Consider the following 25413-nt stretch of genomic DNA (forward strand, 5'->3'; position numbering starts at 1 on the left):
TATGTTCTGTCTTGCTAGATGTGCTTTTAGAGGCTCATTCCCCCAGTGTCATGGTGGGGAGAGGATGGAAGGAGGAAATCTCAGGTCTTAATATTTTCTTTTACATTGCTTTTCCTCCTCAAATTAAACAGTCTGGCAGGCAACTGGTGGGATGGGGTTTCGGGCTTGATCCCACAAAGAGAGAAGCAATTCAAAGCAAGCCTCAGCCAGATGCTATTAGCTGTTAGCTCCCAGGGTGAAAATCACCTCCGTGCCGAGGATCACGCAGTCTATGCACAACCCACGTCCCACTTAAGACCTATTTTAAGGATGTAAATGGTGCCTAACCCTTGTGCTGTGTTTTCAGCTGAAGGATTAATTTCAGCTCTATTGAAGAAGGATTGATCAAAAACTGACAGGAGACCCTCAGCACCTAACACCAGTGGTGAAAAATTTGCATTTGTGAGCAGTGCAGAGAATTTTGGGGAGAAAAAAAAAAAAAAAGTCTTCTGTTAAATGTAACCATAAGGGTTTATTTTCCTGGTCTTTCCAAGTTGTGAAGCCATATCATGGCCAGAATGATTAGCATGGACATCCTGGTACATGAAGTGCAACACAAATCTCAGGCTGGCAAGGAAACTACTTTTCTGTTCCAATATGTCAACAGTCTCTCATTAATAGAATACCACTACCCTGTGCATAACAAAGGAGCTGACAGCTAAGGAGTTCCCGTGAAAGACAGATGCTATGTTATGCTGATCAGTTCTAGAAAAAAAAAATAAAAAATCACTCTGTGAATAATTCAAAGACATTTTCTTTTGACAACGTTTAAAAGAACAGTGGCATGTTTATAACATAATTTAGGAATAACAGCTTCTAAAACAACAAGTTACTGGCTCTTGCATTTCTTGGGCTATCAATTATCTGACTGTGCTAACAGGTGTACAGGTATAAAATGACAGATTTCTATTACAAATTGGAACTCAAACATTTTAAGTGTGCTACAAGTACCTGGCACAGCTAGAAGGAATCAAATTATGTTCTCATTTACCCTGATGTAAATCTGGAACAATTCCATTTATCCTGCAGCCTGTAATTAGTGTCATGTACTGTTCATCAGTTTGTAGCAATTAAGTCTTTATTGGCAGATGCGTTTTTAAGAAAATATGTTGTATTCATGTCAGAGTTTATATGTAATAAACCAAGAGGGGTAAGAACAGAATAAGACCATTACCAGTCGAAAGGAGCGTAAAACTGACAGGTTTCCCATGCTGGACAAACCCAGTTCCATCAGGCTTAGAATAACAATTATGCTATCAAAAATATTCCAGCCCTGCTGAAAATAGTAGTAAGGGTCAAGGGCAATTACTTTGAAGATCATTTCTGCTGTGAAAATCCCAGTGAAGACCTGCAGAAAGAAAATATGAAGTCAAAGCAACCTCTTCAGCACACCTTACTTGCAAACTTTCCGGTGATAGAAGTGAACACAGTGGATAGACATTTTACAATAATACTTTCTTTTTCATGGGTAATTCTTTAATCGCTATTACAACTTCGTCTAGTCTTTTTACAGTAATATTTGACACTGCTGTAAGCTTACAGTGACATCTGGGTTCAAGCTCTGGATTGGAACATATGTTTCCATCTCTTTCCATCATCTGCGTAATCCCAGTGATAAAAAAGAAAGTGTAAAGGTGCCTTTTATTAAGGTTAAATCTATTAATTTCAGTGGAGAAACCCAAATGAATGGAGCATGAGTGTTAAGGGGTATTTGGGCTGTAGCATATGTGCTGTATTATCCCTTTTTATTTTGTTATCATTATCAATACCAGGGCAATGCAAGCCTCCAGTCATTCTGAGGTTATTGCTGGCAGCGGAGGTGATTAGAAACTCTAATTTGAGTCCTAGCCTGTTTTGGGGGTTTTTTTTGGTTTTTTTTTTTTTTTTTTTTTTACAAATAGTCACAGCAATTTTCTTTTCATAGCATCCCGGGAACACATTGCTTATTTATGACCCAGTTCAAATGTCATATGGTGGAACTCCTAATTGGAACATTTTTCTTTAAAACAACATATAAATATTACCTATGAGGCAGAGGGAGAGGGAAAGAGAAGGCTGCTGACAGCAGATTCAGTTTTAACACATTCCTGCAAAGTATCTCAGAGAATCAGATCTTGTCCTTTCCTATGCCCTCCTTAAGTAACAGTTTAAATGCACAATGCCAGGCTACAGTCAACTTAAAATGACAAAATGTGGGCACCGAGTTCTTCATATACAGTTTTATTTTCATTCCAAGTCCCAGCATAAGCTGCACAGAGTTTCACGTTTCTGAAAAATTCTCTATTCTATATGTATATTAAAGCACATGGTTTTCTGTGAAACAAACAACGTTAATGCATTGTATTGGTAAAAAAAGAGGAGGGAATCCAGAGCTAACATATCCATAACATACAGTCAAGGAGAGATGTTTTCCTTCCAGTAAGCTGAATATTTGCAGCATTATCCTAGCAAAACCGATCAACTCTGAGCAACAGAGATGAGAAACCCATTGAGATGTGGAAGGAAAAGTTATGATTATATAATTGTGTTGTTAAGGAATAAAAATAGTCATAAGCCTGCATTTGAGGAATGCCTAACTTTACTCTGTAATGCTTCAGGAATAAATTCTTCCAAGTGGCCATTTAACACAATTCCTTATGTAAAATACCTTTTCTTTCTCATCAAGAAAATCATACCTTGCATTGCAGCAAAACCTTAGGCTATAACAACATCCCATCACCACCTCATACCAAGAACCTAACACAACACCCTGTCTCATATTTCTATCTACCCAACAATTTCTGAATCACAGTGGTCAGAAATACCAAAGATTCCCACCAGAACGCTCCAATTTCCCTTAGGACAGAGAACAAGACAAAACTGGATGTCTGTGAAATTGTATCCAGGGGACTGCCTTAAAAACCACGCTACCACGCTGCGAACATTATGCAACCGTCTTGCTGAGAAATGACTCAGGAGGATCACTTTCTTTGCCTGAATCATTTGAATCAATAGCCTTCTGAGAAAGAAATGTCACAGTAAGAAAGCAAAATGTCTGAGCCTTCTTAAAGGCATCAGGAATCATATATGGGTACCAGCTACGAATTTCAAATAGCGGTTGTCAAGTTGCCGGCACCTGGTACGCGGTGACTGCACTTGTCCAGGAGGCTGGATATTTAATATGATCAAGGCTGGAAAGGAAACAAGTAACTTAAGATCCCACCAGTGCCAAGTATGACCCTGCTGATTTGGAAGACTTTGCCTTAAAAAAAAAAAAAAAAAAAAAATCTATAATTTCAGCCTTTTAGGTTTTAATAAAGTATCATGGTATCTGAAGTTCAAAAGGAAAAAAAAATTGGGGGAATCTTGCTCTATCTACCCATTATTTAAATGGTGCCACTGCATAGGCAGATGAATGACATAAAGATGTACATGAGCTTGGCTGTCCTTCTGATCATGTTTGAAAATGTTGATTCCTGTAACTGATGAACTAAAAAAGTCTGAAGGTAGCAGATGCTGCGTGAAGTAGATAGACAATTAGAGCGGGAGATCTCCAATGACTGGCAGCAGACAAAGAATTGCTCTCGGAGAAAACGCAACTGTATTCTGCTTTCATTCTTTCCTTTCTCTCAGAAACATTTGTTTTGAGGAACAAATGTCAAAGATCTGCCCTTTTTAATATTTGGCCCCATTTAATGCTAGTATAATCACAGGAGGGTTAGATGCAACGGGAAGGTGACAGCCAGCCCGTGCAGGGGCAGAGGAGGGGTCTGGCAGCCTGCGGCTTAGGGTATGCAGTCACCTGGCAGCCTGCCCTGGGGCTGGGACTCCCTTCACTTGCACAGGAAACTGCAAAAAATGTCATTTTTCATTACTAATGACTCTGCAAAATCCTCCGCAAAATGGAGATACCTTCCTCTGACCTGCTCTACTCGCAATCAATCCAATTATGGAGGTAAGTAACTATGTAGTAAGGCTGGTGAGGGGGAGCTGGGATGGTCTGGCCTCTCACAAACCCATCCTGGGATCTCAGGGGAAGGGGAGTCCCATGCCATCAGCCTGCTACAAAAAATATTAGCAAGCTGTTTTGCTTATTTTACACTTTAGCTTGAAGAGGAGAAATAGCTTTAGGCAGTGCTGAGAAACTCACAGTGAGATTTATTTATTCATTTATTTATTTATTTTTCAAAATTGTGCAAAATTTGCTTTGCAATTCTTTCCTCTAGTCATTGTGTCTCTTGCCTTGTTGGCACTTGGCACAGCCCTGCTCAGCCCCGGCAGGTCTGCAGGAGCTGTGCTGGCAGGAGGGATGCCAGGGGCTAAAGTTTCACTGCCTGTGGTCTGCAAAGGGAGAAGCTGATCCACCAAAAGCAGAGCAAGGAGCAGACACATTTACTATCCCAAGTGCCAGGTGGAGAAACAGCAATGTTGCCACCTGCTCTGGTGGATACTGAGTCCGAAGGAGTTTTTTTAAGTCATCTTAGAAGGCTAACAAATCGTTGAGCAACAAAAAGGAAGGCTGGCTGCAAAGTAGAGCTGAATGCAGTCCTGTGAGATGACTTTCTGAGCTACCCTTATCTACTGCTTTCTGCAGAGCGTAAGAGCATGGGTTTGAAGCAAGAGAGACCCGAACAGATTTTTGCTCAGCACAACAACAGAGGGAGATTTGCCAAGACACAGCAGCTGAAAAACTGGAGACTGGTCCCACAGCCTAGGAGAAGCAGCTCAACCTGGCCAAGGAGGCCTAGAGCTGAGAATAACAATGCATATATGATGTACCAGATATGCTAGGACTGATTGAAAAAGCCTGATTATTGCTACTACCCACCTAAACCTGCCAGCGTAGGATGCTTCTCACTAAAGGCAGATGTCACATCTGTGGTGTCTCTGCATACTCCCACTCTAGTCGATGGTCACTATAGTCACTGGCCTCCAGGACATAGTTCACCTTATCCAAAAGTAAATGTCTTTAAAACATCACATAAATCGTGCCTTGAAATTGTCCATTACTCTCCACTGACTTCAAAGGGAGACAAAGGCAACTGGCTCAGAGATTCCTGCGCTGTAAGTATCTAAAGCTGGGCAAGGTGAATCCCACTTTAAGATACTGCAGCCTTCGTTTTTACAGAAATAAAGGGATTTTTTCATCTCCACTGTGACCTTCTCAATGCAAACTTAGCAGCATCCACATTACACGTTACTCCAGACATACTTATGGTATTACAGAATATCTCTGCTTCTACCACTAGATGTTAGGGGCAATTCCACCACGCCATAGCTAGATGGCTTGTGCCTTTTCCAGTACGCACCCTTCTAAAATTAAAAGGATTTTAAACACTAAATTTTAAAGCAGTAAACCACAGTAACTTTCAAACATAAACTCAGAGAAAGAAGATTAAAGAAAAAGCTTCCGTTTTGTACTAACTGCAGAATTTGAGTGGCCCCCTGGGGTAACAAATTGTACCGCATCGCCTCTAGAAAGGCTTTTCTGCTGTCCCTGCAGTTTGGCTGCAGATCTGTCACTCTGCTTTTCCTTGGAGAAGTGCAGTCTCTGCTTACTTCGCAGCTCTATCCCCGGCTGCTCCAGCCTGCACATGGAGAGTTTCCCCTCAAAGCATCAGCCAGGCTTTGCTCCATGTCCCCTCTGCCTGGGGGCTTGCATGGGACCCAGCATACGCTGCTGGACAAGGCAGGTAGGCACAGAAGGACATACAAGGACATACAGAAAATGTACCATAGGCACCTTCCTGCATACATATCCAGCTACAATCAAACACCACTCTATTTCCCTCCAAGATCTTGCCTTGGGTTTTTTTGTAGTTTGTTTGGGTTTTTGTTTGTTGTTGGGTTTTTTTGTTTTGTTTGTTTGTTTTTTTAATTAACTTAAAAGTCACTATTAGTCACAAAGTACTGCAGCCTTATCATTGCTTTACCAGAAATCCCAAATAAACCTCATTAACCTTTCTCTTATCTTGTTTCCTTAAACAGATACAAAGTAGATAACTATCACGAACAGCCCAGAAACATGGCTTTAATGGTTACTAATAACATTAGAATATGTCAGTTTAATAAAAATAGACCCGTGTCCTTCATTCATTTTTCTTCACCCCTGGAAAGAGGTGATTACGTGGACTTGCTTGACATGGGTTTACAGTTGGACTCGATGATTCTAAAGGTCTTTTCCAGCCTAAATAATTCTCTGATTCTATGACATGTCATAGGCCAAGCAAAGCTGACAGCGTATCAAAATGGGGTCTTCCCAAACGGCAGCTAAAACTTTAAAAAGTAACAAACATATCTCAGGTAGCACTTCAAGTTTGCATTCACTTACCAAATTGCCTATGTAAAGCATGTGGTCAAACTCTTTCGTCATCTTATAATGCTCCAAAGCCATGAAAAGCGTGTTCAGCACAATGCACAGGGTGATGGTGAGGTCGGTAAATGGGTCCATTACCACAAACTTGACAAATTTCTTGATTAAAAGCCAAAGTGGGCAGCAATCCCAAATGAGAAATTTAACAGCAAAGTGGTTCCAGCAGGGAGGACATTTCTGGTGTGATTCCTCAAGCTCTAAGTCACAAGCAGTAAAGTAACAGTCAATTCACACCGAGTTATATGACAAGAGAACACTTAAAATGACTCATAACATAAAGGAAGACCCCTGAATTACCCCAAACTTTTTTTTTAGGATAAAAGTATTTTTTTCCTAATCGGCTGGCAAACTACACACTTCGGGGTTTTTTGCCAGTTGACCTGCACTTAGTAGACAGTGACCTATTCTGAAAGTAATAACCTTTTAAAAGTGTTGCAAGCATAAAGGGAGAATCACACTAAATATGTAAAGTCCAGTATTTTATATATATATATATATATATATATATATATATATCTCCTCAGATTTTTACTCTGTTTTCCATTTTGCCAAGTTCAAATGGAAGAGAATACAATGCCTTCATTTAACTTGGAGTAGAATACGTTATTTTCATCCTCAGGTCACATTTTAGAAGTATCTTAAGTAACACTTTTTAAGGCAGTTAAGAGATGAAAGAGATGAAATCCAATATTTAGAGCTGATTTAAGCACTTGCAAGCCAGATCATCACTGGTTATCAATAGGGTTTCTGTTCTTGATGTGCAATCCAAAACCACATTAAGCATCTGATTTCTTTTGAAAGGCCCACATACAAAATCAGGGGAGTCCATAAGTCACTTTGAAAATGCTACTAAAACTCTGGTGTGCTTTTTAAAGGTGCTTTTAAAATATTACCTAAAATACAACCTTTATATGTTCATTTTACTTGAGCACAAAATAATTGAAATATAATTAAAAAAATAAGTATAATTTGCGCTAAACGGTGAAATAGAAAAGCCAAAAAAGACAGTTAATGACTGAATGATAATGATTAGCAGAATTGCTTAATGCTTTCCTTTTCTGATTCCTTTATGGGCATGGAATGCTGTATAACGTTTTTAGTCTATATAATTAGAACCTGCACTGATAACAGGAAAACTTTAGCCAAGGCTGTTATTTCAATCGGTTTATAAACAGCCTCCTCTCTCACGTCAGGATGAACTCTCTGGGCATTTTTCTTCATTGCACAACAGAACTACAGTATTAGGTGTCTTCTAGCAAGCTTTCAAAGTATCAGATGATATCCTACATGCACAGGTTTTGCACAGGCATTTACACAGCTCCAAGATCTCTGGCAAACCAAACTGCTTGTGAGAAATAACTATGTCTTTCCAGCCTCCAAACAGAATGTTTAGAGGTAAATCTCTAAAATGATGTGAGAACCATCCATACCCAAACAATTTCAATGCAAAATCCTAAATTTGCGGTTTTTTGGAAAGCCACCTCTGAAAGTAATAGTTTAGGGAGTCACTTCCTAAAGGTTATAATTTTCCAGGTAAATCCAGAAAACATCTGTCTACATCCATACCACTCATAATCACTCCTCAGCAACCCTGCTTATTCCACTGTTATTAATTTGGGGACCTACGTGATGGACACGTCAAATTAGTGACTTTTTCCTGAGGCTCCACAGGACACAAGCCCCTTTAAGTCCAAGTCGCTGCTATAAGGTGTAGTTTCATCCCTCTCACCCTCACCAACATGTTATTTCTCTGTCCTTTTGCCAGTTTTTGTGCTCCTGGACCTTCTCGGTGAGCTGGTTCAACTGGTTGACCCAAATGAACACCAACTGTACAGTCAAATCAAACTGCAAGAACACAGCAAGGGAAGGAGGAAAGTGTGATTGTCCTGTTTTGACAGTGATGTGGCATTAAAATGGTTTAAATCAATTAAGAAGCCACATCCTTTCCCACCATAGGTGAACTTTGGAAATTGCAACAGATTTAATAGTGTTTTTGAAAAAAATCTGCTAAAGGAAGAGTAAAATTGGACTCAACTTTTTTTCTTCTACTTTATATTGTTTTAAAAAATGGTCAGAAAAACACAGTCAAAGTTTGTATTGGAGGTATTTTTACTCTGATTTTTAAATGAAAAATACCTAGGTCCTTCCTTGTCTGCAAGGCTTTACAATGTCTGGGGAAAAACAGCCAGATAATGACTGCCCAACAGGTGAGAGGAGAAACCAGGTAACTGAAAGGGAAGGGATTACTGGACTGGCTGTTTCGCAGTTAGGCACAAATTATAGAGCTATTATTACAGGTAAAGCCTGTGATACATTTTATTCTTATTCAATATTCCTCTTGTTAACACGTATCCAGTTTCAATGACTAATCAAAGCCTGGGAGTTAGGAAACCTTTGATAAGGATTGAAACAGTTTTCCATATGAAGCTAAATATGTACATCCTCTGAGTTACCCTAGACTTGATGGTCTCTGTTTCTGTGGTAAGAAATAATAGAAAGTACCATTACATAAATAAGAGGTCCAGCTCAGACCTTTTAGGCATTCTTAACACACTGCAAAGAAGCAAATCAATCACAAAGCTAATTGCTAAAAAACCCTCAGAGAACAAATAAAATGTGGAGTAAACTAAACACTGGAATACATTGAAGTTATTATTTACCTATTAAGAATACAACTCTTTATTTATTTAAACATATATGTATTTTTACTGGGCACAATACTGGTGAATATAACCACAGGTGATGGTAAAAAGCTGAGGAAGAAGGAGGGCTTTGTGGTTTCATGTTGGGCTGTCTCCAAAGGGCTAGGTCCAGTCCCTTTCTGCAAGGTATCTCCCAGATAAGCCCCTCTGGCTTGTCTTGCCTTTCTATTCATCACTAACACAGACAGTAAGGCTGCAGGAGAATCCGAAATTTCCCTTGCTCCACACTGTGCTCTTGACAAACATTTTCCTATACTCTTAGCTGCTGCCTCGTATCTTGTTTCAATTTACAATGTAGGAGACATGAGGAACTGTAAGGAGCCCTTTCATGCTGCATGTAAAGAACCTAAAATGTGAAGTCTTGCTGTAAGTTGTCTTGCTATCAATGAATTTGTGAAAGAGAAGTGCAAAGTTCCTGTATGTGGAAAGAAAGGGAAGGGAAATCCTCTTTCACCTAATGAGCCGCCTAATGAGCAATGGAAACATTTGCTTGGAAATATTTGCATGGACAAATGGGTCCTTTGAGCATCCTTAAATTTCAGAGTGGGATTCAAAGACCCACCAAACTGTCCCATTAGCTGCTCTGCAAGGAGGAGACTTTCCTCCCCCACAGCTTGCAAGTTCTTCATGTAGCTGGTGACCGCACATGCCAAGCTTTGCATCAGCTCTGGAGAGATGAGATAGAAATGTACCTACAGTCACCCAGTCTGGTGCTCCCCCACCCTGCATCTTCATTAGCCCTGTGTAATCAAATGCCACGGGAGCACAAAATCTTATCAGATCTGATTTTGGTTATAAGGCCAGCATTATTTTTTTTCAGGATTTTTACAAGTCCATGGGTAAGGCAGTTATTATTTTGCCTTCTGTTACAACATTACCTCTGTCATAGGGTCGCAATAACTTTCTATAATGCCTTCTTGAAAAACAATGAGAGTTTAATATTACGGTTCTTTGTTCTTTGTTTAATATTAGGTGTCACTTTGTTCCTGCCAATCAAGATGCATATGGCTTTGAGTTGGGCAACTAAAGACAAGTCTTACCTTCCAGGGCACTGGTGATGATGCTGACAGCGCTCACTGCCCTCTGCCTCTGAAAGGGTTCATCCGAGTGGTCCACTGACGGGCGGTGGGGCATTAAAAGCTGCTTCTTGCTTGCCTCATCTGAGGGAGAGGTCTGTTTAAACGAACACATTGGATCAGCAGAACAAAACCAAGGCAGATATGGTAGCATTTTCAAAATTGACTAAGCACTATTTTTCCCATTTGGAAAGTCCAAAGCTCACTGATTTCCCAATTAGACACATGCTGACAGAATACTGCTTTTTAAAACGACACTTTGAGCAATTTTGGAAACTTTGTCCTGCCCTTTACCTTCATGTTTTCCAGTGAAAGATGCAGGTGAAAATAAAGGAATGCTTCTGATGCCAGAGAAACAGCAGTGCTGCTTCAGCAAGCACTTTGCTTGTGAAAGAAGCCCTGCTTAATTACATTAATTAATCCATTACTTCTGAAATGTGTTAACTGTTTAATTATATGGCTAGAAGTGAAAAAGGGGTGTGGGCAACAGCTCCATTACAGGCTTCTGATATCATACCAAGCAAACTGACTCCTCAACACATGTTTTCTCTTGTTCTGAAACACTGCCAAATCTCAGGAACACATTGTCATTCTGGTGATCTTTGGTGTCAGGGATTCTGAAGCTCCATAATTAGGGGAGAATCTCAGCTTCTTTTTTTTCTTAGGAAAAAATAAAAAATAACCCAAGCTCTCTTATTTTCATGTTTCTCACTGAAAAGTTTTTTAAAAAGCCCCAAACCCAAAGAAATAGAATACCAGAAAAACAGAACTCCCAATCTGTCTTTATTTAATGCTTCATTTTAAATTAGTTTTATGCTTTTTGAAGGCTTGGGTTTCAGAAGTCAGCCAGAAACACGGTATAGCTGCAGACACACACTGTAATAAATACTTTATATTGTCAGCTCACAGGAGCAAGATGTTAAGACTTTTATTATTAAGAGGTCCCACTTTATACAGAGACAAATCCCACTGGCTTTACTCCTCTAGTTCTCCCACAGGCAGAAGGAAAGGTGGGGGCTGAGGTATAAGGATTTGGGAAAGCCAGGTTCATCATCATTCTCTGTCACAGGCCTCCTGGTTGAGACACTCACTCTCACAAAATAAATGTTTTAACAGCCTGTCCTGCTCCTCCAAGCATACAGGCTGTGAGTTCTGATACACTATGTAAGCAAGAGAGATGCACTGTAGATAGATGGGTACTGATGGCTCTTGCAATATAGCTCAAGGAAATGTGAAAGGAGAAAAGATCCTTATGAAGATGATAACTCCTGGTTTATAGAGATGTCAGAGTAGCTGCTTTTGCCTCTCCATAGTCAAATGAGCTACAGGAATTGGATTCAGTCTTCTGGATCTTCTCACCACTCGGGTCTGAAACGGCTCTAACCACCCCCAGTAGCACCCAGGATGCCAACCAAGATATGCCATGGGCAGCAGCTCCACAGCTCTGCCACCAGCACCCAGAGGGACTCAGGATCCCTCCTCTTCACCATTTCTCTACGGAAACTGCTCTTCAAGCAAGGCAACTCTGTGAGAATGGCAGGAAAAAGCGCTGGAGCCCTACGAGCTGTCTGTCTGGAGTGTGACCTCTTCAGGGCAGGGGACATCCCCTTGTCAGATGGTCACAAAGGACACAGGTGCTTGGCCACAGGTTGACACCGAAAATAATAGCCAGAATACTGGTCCCAGGTCACTTCAAAGTACTGCAGTTAAAAATATCAATCGCTGCAAGACCAGAGAAGAGTAAGGACTTAAAACATTAAAGCAAGCACTTAAAACATTAGCTAAGCCAAGAAAACAGTAATGCTTCAAAACAGCTTCTTTTTTTTTTTTTTTTCCCTTTCTAAAACATTCTCTTTTGTTAAAACAATCGGCTCGTCCATTCAGTTAATGACTCAGTCATCTCCAAAGCAGAGGTGTAATCAGAACCTATTCAAAGAGACTCCTGCTTGTGCATAACATAACAAGAAAATTCTCTGTCCTTGCTTTAGGAGCTGGGGAAACCAGGAACAGCATTTCAGATGCATTAGTTCGCTTGATGCCCTTCGCCTTAAAAATATCCAATAAAAACCAAAGAAACAACCACAAATGTTTTATTAATGAAGAAAGCATCTACAAAATCGCATAATCGTTTACACCAGTTTGGAGTACATAACAAATACATGGGGCTGAAAAGAAATAAGTAGACAAGGAGATAAAAAACCATGAGGGAGACAAATTTCTAAGTAGAATAAAATAAAAATGTAAAAGAAAAAAAAGGGGGGAAAAAAGCCAAATAAAACTCTGACTCTTACAGTTCCCTCTGTCTGTAGAATGAACCATAACAAAACCTCAAATCTCAAATTCCTCTGGATCATCTAACTCTTACACTGTACAATCTTCCCATCCCATCTGACTGGAAGCGTAGGATGCACCAGCAGCATGTCTGTAGGTAGCCCCATCCCCAGAAGTACCAGTTTTCTGACTGTCAGGAAGGATACTATATTCCCCTTTATGCATGCAGAAGTGCTTTTGCAAAAGTTATGGGTTGGTGGCCTTTCTCTGAAAGCCACTTTTTACAGGTGCAAAAACAATTCACTGCAGAGGTAAACAGTCAAAGGAAAAACATTCAGAGATTCATTCCTCCTGATTTTTTATTCAACTAAACCGGCGTGTAAATGAAAAATCCAAGTTAAAAAGGTTTGGCATGTCCTGCATAAATAACAATAATAATAATAATTATGATAACGATGATGATGATAACAATAATAACAACAATAATAATAATAGGGGAAAAAAGAAGGGAACTGGCTTTTTCCCTAGGTTTGATGCAATATTCTCGACCCAACAAGTTTTTTAGTCACTCTTTTTCTTTCCAGCCCAGCATTCTCAGTGCTGTGACCCATGTCATGAGAAGCGGTCCCCAGGACTTCAGGAGCTCTGCTGCAGCCAAGGGGACTGCTAGCAGTTGCTGACCTCCACACACACAGGGGTATTTCGGAAGGAGCCTTGTGATGGCTCCTTCCTTCACCTTGGAGGGGTAAATTTGCTGCTGGCCCATGCTTAGAGCAAACGCTGCTGTAAGTGCCAGCCGCTTGCTCGCCCAGCTGTCTGAAGCCCAGCTCCCCCTGCCAGCCGGCAGGCAGCAGAGGGTCATCCCTGGAGCCAGGACACAGGCTCTGGCAATGGTGGGGTGTAAGGAACACTGCTGTGCTCTTGGCAGGAGGACCAGTCTCTTTCCAACAGAGCTGTTAATCTATCATATAGCCAGCTTGCCGTTTACAATCAAGTATTTTTTCCAGGAAATCAAGTTTCCAACCAGGTGATTTGCTTAAAAATCTTGAAATTACTGAGGGAAGTTCTTGAACTTTTGTTCTTTGTAAAGAATAGATATGTGAGAGGGTTTTTATATATATATGTATTAATTTTAGTACAGAGATAGTTAATAGTCATGCAAGGAACCAGCAACTTTTGCACTCTGAGATAGAGAGCATCTCCAGAAACGGGACAAACAAAGACTATTATCATCACAGAGAGAATACAGGCGCAGTTGTTCATCATACTTATATTCCTATAGAAATTAAGCAAAAATAACAGCAGTCCCTACAGTTATGCAAGGAGTATCCTTAGGACCCAGATGAGAACTCATGATGGAGTTAAAACACAGGCACTTCCAGAGGGGTGAGATTATTTGTGTTGCTCCCTGATTGACTGGAAATGTTTCTCCTTTGGATTAGCTAAATTCTATAGGGACAAATATACTATTCGGTAATTTACATGTAAATGAAGATGCATAACACTGCAGAATTATTTTCTTCTGAGTGCCTACACTTCTGAGCTATGTCAAAACTGTTCTGTGAAGATGTGCTTATACATGGCAGCATTTTAAAGACCACATTTGGGAACTGGGACAAGTTTAATTTTCCTTGTACAGTAAAAATCTTTTCAAGCAGAAAAAGAGGTGGACAGGCCACACCATGAACAATGGACCCAGTAAGGCACTAGCACAAATATTTAATGAGATTGAAGGTGACCATAATAGAGCACAGCTTTAAAAAGAAGCCGTTCAATTTTGAGTATGCTTGATTATTTAAAGAGATGCACCACAAACTGGAGCAGCTTGCAATTTTTGTGTCAAATCTGACTGGTTTAGGCTTAGGATGGGCTAAAGCAAAGTTTGAAATGAGCAGAATCTAAAGCCACGGTGACAACTCTCTGTGTGACAGCAGCAGAGGGCTAGCTCGCTTTTGTCTACACTGGCAGCAATTTTTGGATGGCTTGTTTTGTTGACCTTTTTTCTGAGCATGGAAACTGCTAACATTTTCCATTTTCACCAGTCCTGTGGCAAAGCAAGAAGGGGAAAAAAAGTAATTTTGCCTCCAGGCAGTTTTAGGGTCAACAAGAAAACCTCAGACCAATGTGGTCAGCAAAACAGCTTTTTTTGCTCAGCAACAGCAAAAGTCAAGGTCTTTTTGGTTGTTGTTGTTTTGGGGGTTTTTAAAATAATGAAGACAAAAAAGATAAGCTTCCAAATCCTTAGTTTGGCACTTTGATAAGCAGCCTGGCCTTTCTTAAGGGCTCACTCCCCACTAGTTTTCACTCCTGTCAAGCTAGCAATACTCAGCGTTTCTAGTTTCCTAAAATAAAAATTAAAAAATAAACAAAACCAAACATATGCGCTACCAAAAGGAAATTTAGGAAGAGTTGTAAGTGTAAGAGGGACACCCCGGGTAGCTCCAAGCTCAGCCTCGTTGCCCATCCCAAAGCCATGTCACAGGTGGCACCGCTCTGCTCCTGGGCTGATGGGGAGCTCTGATGAGCAGATGCCTCAGGGAGAGCGAAGCAGTGGGGAGCACCAGCTAACAGCCAGCTGCCCACCTGCAAATAACCACCTCCTCAGTCCCGCATCCGTTCCTCTGCCCCTTCAAATCTCAAAAATAACTGGAAAGTCAGGATAAACTAAAAAGCTTGCAGTTCCCCTCCAGAAAGGGCTCCAGTTGGCTTTAGGAGGCAAGAGGGGATGCTGTCACGTGCATTTCTTAACCCTTGAGAAATTCTTAATGACAACGAGTGACATCTTACTCATCCTCATCAGATCCCACAATAAATTGAGCTCCCGGTAACAGCTCATTAACTTAATCCAATTCTGTTTAAACAGATCAATACCTTGTGAAGGGAGATGTTACTCTAGCCTCTTAACTAAGAAACATCAAGACACAACAGAAGAATACATAACTACAAGTAACTACCACAGGAATGCGCAGAAACTTTAGGTTGTAGCGTGCCCTGAAGTTACTTACATAATGTATAGACTTTCTCTAAAAGAGGTGAAAGCCCAAACTCCCAGCCCAGCAATCAGCAGGAGCATAAAAAATTTATCATTTTTCAAACCTCTGCATCTCAGGTCAAGTCAAAAACCATTAGGAACGTAAGCACAGTCACCAGGCTCTGCTTCTGTCGTATTTACACTGGAGTAAGTTTGATGAAATCAGCAGCTGCACCACTTGAAGAAAACTGGTAGGAGAACAGGAGCGGCCCTGATCCAGTCCTCTGCAGGATACACCACAGATTTCCAGGAGAGTGACTAGGACTTACGGTGGGTTTCTTAAGACAAGCTTCCTGCACCTCTTGGACTTAAATGCCTGTTGCTCTTCACATCCAGGTGAAGATGCCTGACCCAGAGCCAGCTTTGTGGAGGGTGTTTGCAGACTGTAATTTCATATTGCACTACTTTGCTCTTCATATGACCTCAGTGGGCTTTGTAGCCTTGAACACTGCCGTGTAACACTCTGTGCTGCCAAGGGCAGCCCCCCAACAACGCTGCCACCACTCCTTGTGAGTGCTTTTATGTGGCATGGGAACATCAATGGGGGCAGCAAAGTGTGCAGATATGCATGGGTTCCCTGCAGAGGATGGGATGTCCATCCTCTTACTCAGACTGTGCGCTGAAGGCCCTGGTGACTTGGTAGGACCGCTTTGATGGAGAGGAGTGCACGGATGGATGCCTGTCTGCATGGACCATGCCACCCATGGCCAGCAAGCCTGCTAACCAGTCAGACTGCCCCAGCTGATAAGGCTGATGGGCCTAAGCACCATCCATTGAGATTATCTGAGATCTCTCCTGTTTCACTAGCTGTATTCAGAGATTAGGGGATGGAGATGGAAAGTGCAAGCACACTTGGTTTCTCATGGGAACACACTCACTTCCATCTGTGCCAAGCAGCCAAGGCCAAGTGAAGACCATTTGAAAACTGGATTTTTGAGTTTACATGCTCTTCTGCAGCCAAGTGTCAGGAGAACACGCATCTGAGTCACCAGCCTGAACAGCAGGACAATGTGCTGTAGCCACCTCTCTCAGGGGAGAGGGCACAAGCTGCACAGATGCCTTCACATCAGCTCAGCTGCCACCCGCAGCCATTCCCACGGGCACACAGCCCTTGGCTGGGGCACAGGGTAGCAGTTGCAATGACACAAAGGCATGAAAGCTGTTCATCATGGGTCCAACTACTTTGCCTGGGGTGAAATCTTTGGGCTGAATGTTGCTAAAACTGATCAGGCTAAAATTCTCAAAAGCGCTAGTGACTTTTTGTGCTTTCCCTGAGAAACCTTAGGAGGTCCTAGTTTGAAACCATCTGCTGAAACTATAGTCTGCTTAAGGGCTGCAAGCTGGAAACTCAAAACCAGAGATGGTCAGATCTTATTTGATGTTTACTGTGCCTTTTAAATCCGAAGTGTTCTTCCAGGCTTTCCCCAAACCAGGGTTCAATGGTCTCCCCACTCAGCAGCAATCAGACAGGTCTGTGTTACATTCATCTGATACTACTGAGCATCACAGAGGGACCTAAACAAATGCATCTTCAAAACTTAATGCTGTAAAATGTGTTTTGCCAGCTCCATCAACTCAGACATTGTGTTTACATGAGTGAAGCCACACTTACACCTCAGGAAGCTGCATGTCAGGGCTTAATGCATATTACAGTGATAGCTTTTTATGGACTGCTCCTTCTTTTCTTGTTCAGGGAAGATACAACAGCATAAGTGGGTCCTTATTCATCATGGGCTTACACTCATATAAAATAAATAACAGCAGCAGGGTCAATGCGGTTAATGAGGTAACTTCAGCTTCACCCTGCAACATCTTTCTTTTGCTTCCTCCAAACATACCAAGATTCTACAAAAAGAAGCCAGAGCTACTGACAAAGAAAAAACTCAATGTCAAATTTTAAACACAGAAAAGGCAAAAAATAATCAAACAAAAAGCCCAGAAGCATGTTGATTTATCTCCCAGCACACTGAGGTGTTGGATTTGCTATTTCCTTTTGCCTGCACTCCACGGCTGAGGCTGCACGTTTGTGCCCAGCGCTTATGGTTCCTGTAGTGAATACATCTGTACAGCAATGGGCTTCTTGCCAATTAGCTTTTAACTCCAGCTCACATTTTCTGGATAGATTAGATACCAAACCTGTTTTGCAGAAGACACAACATCCTTCACATTGCATCACTGAATGAGCATCTGTTACTATAGCGCCTGGGTGTTATTTCCTAGATGACCAGGGAACTGCCAAGCAAGCTCACCCACCCTGGCTGTTCAGTTTTCCACATCCATTTTTTTAAAAGGCAGGAAGCTGGCAAATGAAAAGAAATGCCGGCAGAGCTCAAAGCCTCCCTGTCACCTCAGGACCCAATCCTGTAAGATACCAATATTTCCTGTGAAAGGCTAAGTGCTCTCATGCTTTGTTAAGCTTCTTCTGGCATCCAGGAGATCCTCAGCAGCCTGCAGAGCTGCTTTCCTTACAGAGAAAAGAGGGACATCCAGTGCTCATCTTCTGAGGCCTTTCTACTTTGGTTCAGACTTTTTTTTTCTTTAATGCACAGGGCTTTTTTTTTTTCCTTGCTTGCTTTTTTTTTTCCCCCCCACCAAGCTAAGTCCAATAAAATTCCCACTATCTACAAATAGTGTTTCTGTTGCTTAGCTGTCTAGAGACTGCTCTCAGGACTGGTTTTCCTTGTCTGCAGAGAGTAAAAATGGGATTACCAAAGTCCTAAATGAACAAAGGTGTGAACATCTGAAAAAGCAGTAACAGCCTCAAAACTGTCAGCAAAAGAGATAATTCTCACACCAACCAGCTTCCCACGCGCAGCATGGCCTCTTCTCTCATGTACAGTGTGAGAGTCTATTTGCAGGACTACAGGGAAAGCCTGGATAGGTGAGGGAAAAAATTCTGTCCAAAGCTTGAAAGGGAAGAAGCCGCCTGACTCTAAAAAAGCTACTTCTCAGTTTACTGATAATCTGACACCACGGCTGGGATCCATCTCGCTCACCTTTCTCTTTAGGAAATGCCTTGCCTAATACATGTTAGAATCACATTTGCTTATTTCCCCACCAATGCAACCTGGTTTTGGCACCTTATTGCTCTGCTTGAACTTCATCTCACCTGACTTAAGCCACGTCTGATATTCTTCTTCATCTTGGGCTCCCCTTGTAGTTAAAGTTAACAGAAAGAGGCACTTTCAGGGAGAGAGATTATTCTGGCCCATTTTCAATCTCTAAAATGAAATAAATCCTGCCCACACTGATGGTAGTGACTAGACCTCTGTTGCATTAAAGACTGTTGAGGGTGATGAGCTCCAGTGCAGATTATCTACATTAAGAGATAAATTCCCACCACATCAAACTGGCAACCTGTCCAAATTGCCTGCCTGCATAGCAGCTATTTTCAACATAACATCTCATGGTTTTCCAAGTGAATTCATCCTGGGGTCCTAACGTTATTTGTCTTAAGAGTTTATTTACAGCCTTATTAAATATTTTGCAGCAGTGGTGCTTTGCAGCAAAGATCCTGGCAATCTGAAAAAGGCTTGAAGTGTGTTGATCATCTGCTCATCTTTTCTGGGTGTTATTTCAACTGGATGCTAAACCCTTCTGGGAACTACCTTTGGACCGTAAGAACAGCCCTTCACAGTAGCTATACGTAATACCAGAGCTTAGAAGCAAACAGATAGCAACCAGTGGGAGAAAAAGCAGTCCCAAGATGGTAAGACTCAAACCGAATCATGTTAAAAACATCATTTTCTAGCCACTGGACAAGGTCAGATATTAAAATGTCAAAAGAAACTAACTTAAAAAATGTCCCTACAAGGAAAGAAAATTCATATCAAACCCAAGACGTAGGTATTTGCCTCCATCCAGCTCTGAACAGTTAAGTCTCACCAGAAGTCGTGAACCTCTTACACGGCACTAGACACAAGCCCATTGCCTTCCCACCCTGCCTAGGATGCTGGGTCTGGGTTTCTCACTGCAGACTGCACATCGCGTGAACAAATTACAGCAAATCCCAACAACATTTAGAAGGAAACAAGAGTGTGAATCACATACAAAAGTTATAAAGTACTCACCAGGTCGCCTGTCCCAGGTTTTTCCATAATAACTGGGGGGAGCAGTAACCCTGCAGGAGAAGTAGGGTCTGGGTTGAGTGCCCCGGTGCCTCCTCCTATCAGGGAAACCACACCATTGCAATCCACTGAGCTGTTCCTTTTGCCCGTCTGGGTGTAGTTGGGAGTAGTAGGGTGAGAACTATGGCTCACTTGACTTTGCACGCTTGGACGCCTCCCAGATCTTGGAATTAAGAGAGAGCCCCGGTGGCTTTCATTTTCCCCAGCAGTGCTGATCTCATCATCGGCAAAATCTGTTTCGGAGCCAGTGTCTCTGCCACGGAGTCGGAAACTGAATATGCTTCCGTGGCTGGTTCTGCGCTTCACCAAGTTTGCACTGGGACCATAACTAATGCCAAGGAGAGTCTAGAAACCCCCAGAAAGGAAAAAGGGGAAAGAGAAACAACATTTTGCAACACGTTTTCAGGAGCAAGGAAGGTCTGGGGAGAGCAGTAAGTTCCACTTTAAATCAAGTGCTTCAGAGAAAGACTTAATTACACGTAGCCAACCTTTGCAAAGTTAAGAGGTTGAACAGTCATTCCTAGCCATGAGGTATTTGTTTAACACTTGACAGTTAAAGATGTACTGAAACAGGAAGGGTCAAGGTGGCATTCACCTCGTAGTGTGATACTTCCTTTGCTTCTACTCCCCACCCCCGTCTGGTAAGTGCCGAAGGACTCGGGAAGGCAGCACAAGGAGTGGAAAAGAGGAGCAGGGAAGGGGATCCAGCTCCAGTTTACTGCATTATCACACATATGTGATCTTCATAACAGCTAGGGAAGGAACGTTGCAGTGGGAGAAGAAGAGATAAAGAAACAGGGCAGGAAATGAACTGCAGGGGAAATGAGAAGAAGAGGGAAGAAGAAGAAGCAGAATACGACGGAAGAAGGTGATAAAGGAAAAAAAAAAAAAACGAGAGCAAGAAGAGGGATATGGTTTATTATTTTGTAAAATTATCCCAATGCATATGGCTGCTTTAAGGGATAAGTAACCTCAGCACACAGCAGTCTCCCTCACACTCAAATTTTATCAGCCTTGAGGATCCACTCCGATGTCAGCTAGTGAGAGTGCAACTCTGACAGAGCATCAGCAAGACAGACCCTGGCAGAGTAAAAAGGATGTTCAGAAAATGCGTAAGAAATTCAAGCCTATCCCCTTCCCTCATATCTGAAGAAGAAATTATTGGAGTAAGAGCATTTAGGCAGAAATACTTTTGATTTTATGGCCTGTACAGAATTGTCAGCTTCTTCAGAACTTTCTCACGAGCCAAGTATGTATGAAGAGAGGTCAGATCTTCACAGCATCCACAAACCAGACAAACCAAATGAAGCCTGATTTCATTTTGCACAGTAGCTTACACTACTGAGTTATGTAATGATGCTATTTTGTGACCCTGGTACAAGGAAGAGTACAAACCCCAGGCCCCTTCTAACTAAAAACAACCCGTTTGGATTGCTACCAAATTTTAACTGGTCAGAAATCCATGCCTGGGTTTCCATGGCACAGTCATTGAGACTGATTTCTGATGGCAACACACTTCCAGCTGCTCAGATTGCATCTGAGTGATGACTCAGCTTTACTCCCTCCAACCATGCCAGACACAGCCTTGCAGAGAAGATTTACTATGAGCTTTGAAATGTGTCTCCCATGTTTCTCATGCATATGACATCCAGGGGTGAAAAGTGAAAACACAAAATATTAATCTAAGAAACAATGTGCAGCTCCAATCCACGGGCATTCTGGTACATGGTGTCTTGAAACCCATCCAGAATGAAGCTAAAGAGCAATTCTAGCTTTAACAAAAGTGTGATTTGTAACGCGACCCATTCCACCAATGAGAAAACAACAAAAACTATTAGATTAAAAAATGCATGTAATTTACAGAAATCTATCTCTTGTGAGCTGGGGAGTCAGTAATTGGTCACATTTACTTACATCACTTACAACTTTTCTATGAGCTTTTTATGGCTGCCAAACATCCCTAAATTCACTGACAACAAAATATAAAAAGACTTAGCCCATTTCATGGCTATTCAAAACAACAAAATAAACTGATTTAAACTTTGCCCTCAGTTAAGCAAAGACTAATTATCTGAAGCTATTTATGATCATTTGATACATACGGCATGTGCAAATTCATATTCATGCATGTCAGTAACATTTACATAAAACCCTATTTAACAACAGTCTCACTCCATTTTTCCCCCCTGCAATAGAAAGTAGAAACAAGTGCCACAAAGTTTTGACTTGAAGGCAACTAGCAAAGGAATACAAAAATGTTAATAACATCTTTGTATAGCATTTATAAAGCTCTCAGAGACAAGCTTCCTCTTTTCCTCCTCCTCTCTTTTCTTTTTAAGCTTTGCAGGTTTCTTCTAAGAATATTTTATCTCTAGTAGGGATAGGATAGATATAATCAGATGAATGAAATTAAAGAAAATAAACAAGACTGTGGGTAATCTTGAAGCAGGGAAAAAAAAACAAACCACAAACCAACCCCAAAACTGAAACAACAGATTTGTAAAAATGTTTAATGGGCATTTTTAATTAATTTTGAAAAAAATTTGGTAACATATCCCCTTTCACTGTTCTAACACAGACTGTCTGCAGGTCAGCCATGGTATTAAATATCCGATTTTCTTTACAGCTGAACGTTTCAGCCTTAATTGCCTATTCAGAGCCTGGCCTAGCCAGCAAAGCGCAGTGTGGAGTAAGTGACATTTCAGACCGTGGCTTACCATTCTCCTCTGACCATCATCGTAGTCACACTTGGGATTCCTTTGATCTTCCCCATACTCTTCTGCCCCCGAAGATTTCCTTTTCTTTCGCTTATTTCTTCTTTCTTTGGCATTTTTGGATGCTAAAGGTGACATTTCCAATGAGCTGAGTGACATTGAATCAATTCCTTTAGCAGCTAGTGCCTGAAACAGGTAGATGGTGTAAAATTTATTATTTGAGTTAAGGATGTCAGTGAGAACTAATAATTATTCCACTTAGCAATTATTTTTCATTTTAAGTTTTAAGGTTGTGTAGGAGATAAATTAAAAATTTCAGGTGGCCATGAATTGTAAAACTATCTCACGTGGCTGGAACTGGTCTTAACTTGTTTCTAACCTCTACATTTACCTGTAGGAAAATAAACAACAAGCAAGACAGGTTCCTAGTACAAATGCACACAAGCGGGTCTGCCACCCAGAACGGATAATGGAGCGTTAGGAATGGCTGCATAAAATAATGTGATTTATGCGAAGCTCACACACAAGGTCCTTCAACACTTTGGGACAGGAACAGCCTGTGTGCACACGCCTGTGGGTGTACACTGGGTGCACATCTCTCAAGTAACACTTCTGGTGCCAGCTGAAAAAAAAAATGTCAAGCTTAGGGACCTTAGATTAAGCCCCTGCTGAACTTCAGCCCCTTGGACTGGGAGGGCTGAACAGGAGGGCAGCCAAGCTGGCTGCAGGGATTTTTCCTCCCCTATCACAGATGGATGCTAGGAACTGCAAGCAATTCAGCTGGCATGTTTCTGTAAACACTTCTCCTGAGCACCAGCACAGGCAGCTCTGATCTGAGATACACAGAGAAAACCGTGGGCTTAAATGGAGATAAGGTGGACTTTGCTTTGCCATGTGCTTCAGTGCTGTGCTGGTTATCTGGTGGGATTGCTACAGGAGCTGACTGATAACAGACCAAATGCTAGAAACCCAGCAGAAGTTGAATGCAAAAGCCTGAGTACTCAGAGCCACAGTCTTGGAAGAAATGGGCAGCCAGGAGGGAGAAGCAACAGGTGGAGGGAGGAAGCAGCAGCCTGCACCCTTGCACTGGGTCCTTATCCCTGGTGCAGGCAGGAGGAGCCGGGGAGGGCTTTGGCACAAAGCACCAGGTCAGGCTTTAGGGTGCCAGCACCTTAGTGGTACACACATCAATGGCCTGGAGACAAGCCCATTTGCAAACCCCCAGCCAAAACACATAAAGTGAGTGAATTATTTTTTTTTAAAAAAAGCCTCTCCAGGTTCCCAAGAAGAGGAGGAACGGATGAATCTTCAGTGCTATTGTCTGTAAGGCACTAGAATCAAACAGGCAATCAGCTCTCCGCGGCAAAATACTCCCTTCCTCCCACAGGCATCAGTCCAAGGAAAGCGAAGGCACTTAACAGCCATGTAAAGAATCAATCATGTATTTCAAGGAGTAGCGGCACCTTATCAAGCTGAGAGCACAGCAAAACTTAATTCCTGTGGGAAATACCTTTCGTGAGCAAGCTGCTTAGAGCGGAGAGGAGGAGGGCTCAGGCACTGGTCTAGGCTGTTTGGGTTTTTTGGTTGTTTTTTTTTTAAGTCAATTGATTTAATTGCGATGCTGAAGTGCTTTCTCTTCATAAAGATTCAGCAAGTCTTTTGGTGTTAAGTTCAGGTTTAGGAATGTGTTAGACCAATCGTGTAAATTGACAGATAGTCCCCAAGCAGGCCTATCAATTATATTTCTGCTGTCTTTATACTGCACAGTGCAAAAGCTGGTCTAAAGAGTTTCGGTTTTCCTTTCTGATTGCCATCATATTTTGATCTAGAAAATATTGTAGGTTATGCTGCTAAGCATGCTGTACTCTTGCTGCAAAATAAGCTAATCTTCAACTTCTTGGCATTTTCTTAACTATTGCTTGGGCTGAAATGCTTCTGCCCTCCATACCTTTCTCAGTTACCGAAGAAGGATTTGGAGTAATTTGTTTCTCAGGGCATGGAGGATGTCCCCACATCCTGCCTATCTTCCCTTTCTGGTTGGGTTCCTGTGGCTGGTCCATGTCCTGCCCCTCAGGCACTGCAAGCCATAAACCACCGTAACTCCCAGGGGCCGGGGAGTGGTATGGGACCAGACATGTCTGGCAAGGGCGGGTGGTGGCTGAAGGATGGGAGAAAAGCTTAGCCCCCATGGGCCCTGACACAGGGATTATGCGGGAGATAGGATGTGAGGCAAGAACTTAGCGGTACAGTGAGAAAGTTAAAACCAAGATCTTGATAAAGACTTGGAGAGCAAGATCAAATCTGAGTAGCTCTGGAGCGAGACACCTGAGAAGGAGACCTCAAAGCTGGGTGGTACAGCCACCCAATTCACTTTCCTGAGCCTCCTCTTCCAGATGTCTAATTTGAAGCATTGAGGGTTGATTTGCAGAATTACGGGGCTTCAATAATGAACACAATGGATCCCAGTCACCCTGCTCCTAAATTTCGTTTCCATAAGATTAGGATAATTCTCCAGGAGTATTACAAATACAAACAAGTATTTTCGAATCACACCGAGCCTGAGCATTGACAAGAGGCACTGAAAAACCTCTGAGGCTGTTAGTCATTTTGCCTTTGAAGCTGGCTTTTAATACCTGAGTTGGGAAGTCTGCTCGAGCTGGCCTAAGGCTACAGAGCAAATGATGAGAAAGCAAAGAGCTGCTCTTGAGTCATGCACTGCCTGCCCTTTGCACTGAACAGGGCACAGGAAAAAGGAGACATGGCTGGCTGAAGAAATGACTGTGTTATAAAGCATATAGACAAATGGGCACAGTTTAGGTTTTCATAAGCAACCTTCATTTTGACATATTCTGACTTGCAGGGCTTAATGTTCCCATTTTGTGTACATACAGGCTTAACCGAAATCAAAGCCTTCAAAAGAAAATTCTTTAATATCTTTAATTACAGCTGGAGCAAAGTTGACTGTTATTAGGAAGAGCTCAGCTGGAGTCAAAACACATGAAAATTTGTATAAAATAGGTAGTTGGAGCTCAGTTTGGTCCCTTAGGTTACAGCAGAAAGTTACTCTGTTCAAAGTGCCTGTACATGGATGAAATTGCATT

The 25413-nt window shown here is 41.8% G+C and overlaps 1 protein-coding gene across 3 annotated transcripts in view; it reads right to left on the reverse strand.

Moving 5' to 3' along the window:
* The window catches only part of LOC121087401 (sodium channel protein type 5 subunit alpha-like), a 178173-nt gene that overhangs the window by 96373 nt on the left and 56387 nt on the right, over positions 1 to 25413 (reverse strand). For 2 of the 3 annotated variants that reach the window (XM_040592378.1, XM_040592376.1), the window contains 5 exons: positions 22316 to 22498; positions 19542 to 19943; positions 10134 to 10266; positions 6350 to 6588; positions 1214 to 1387 (listed from right to left, as the gene is read on the reverse strand). In XM_040592378.1, coding sequence (XP_040448312.1) covers positions 1214 to 1387; positions 6350 to 6588; positions 10134 to 10266; positions 19542 to 19943; positions 22316 to 22498 — 1131 coding nt within the window. The remainder of the gene's footprint in view (positions 1 to 1213; positions 1388 to 6349; positions 6589 to 10133; positions 10267 to 19541; positions 19944 to 22315; positions 22499 to 25413) is intronic. The other variant, XM_040592377.1, reaches the window with a different exon arrangement.

Source organism: Falco naumanni, chromosome 4 (genome assembly GCF_017639655.2).
Source record: "Falco naumanni isolate bFalNau1 chromosome 4, bFalNau1.pat, whole genome shotgun sequence".
Lineage (NCBI taxonomy): Eukaryota > Metazoa > Chordata > Aves > Falconiformes > Falconidae > Falco > Falco naumanni.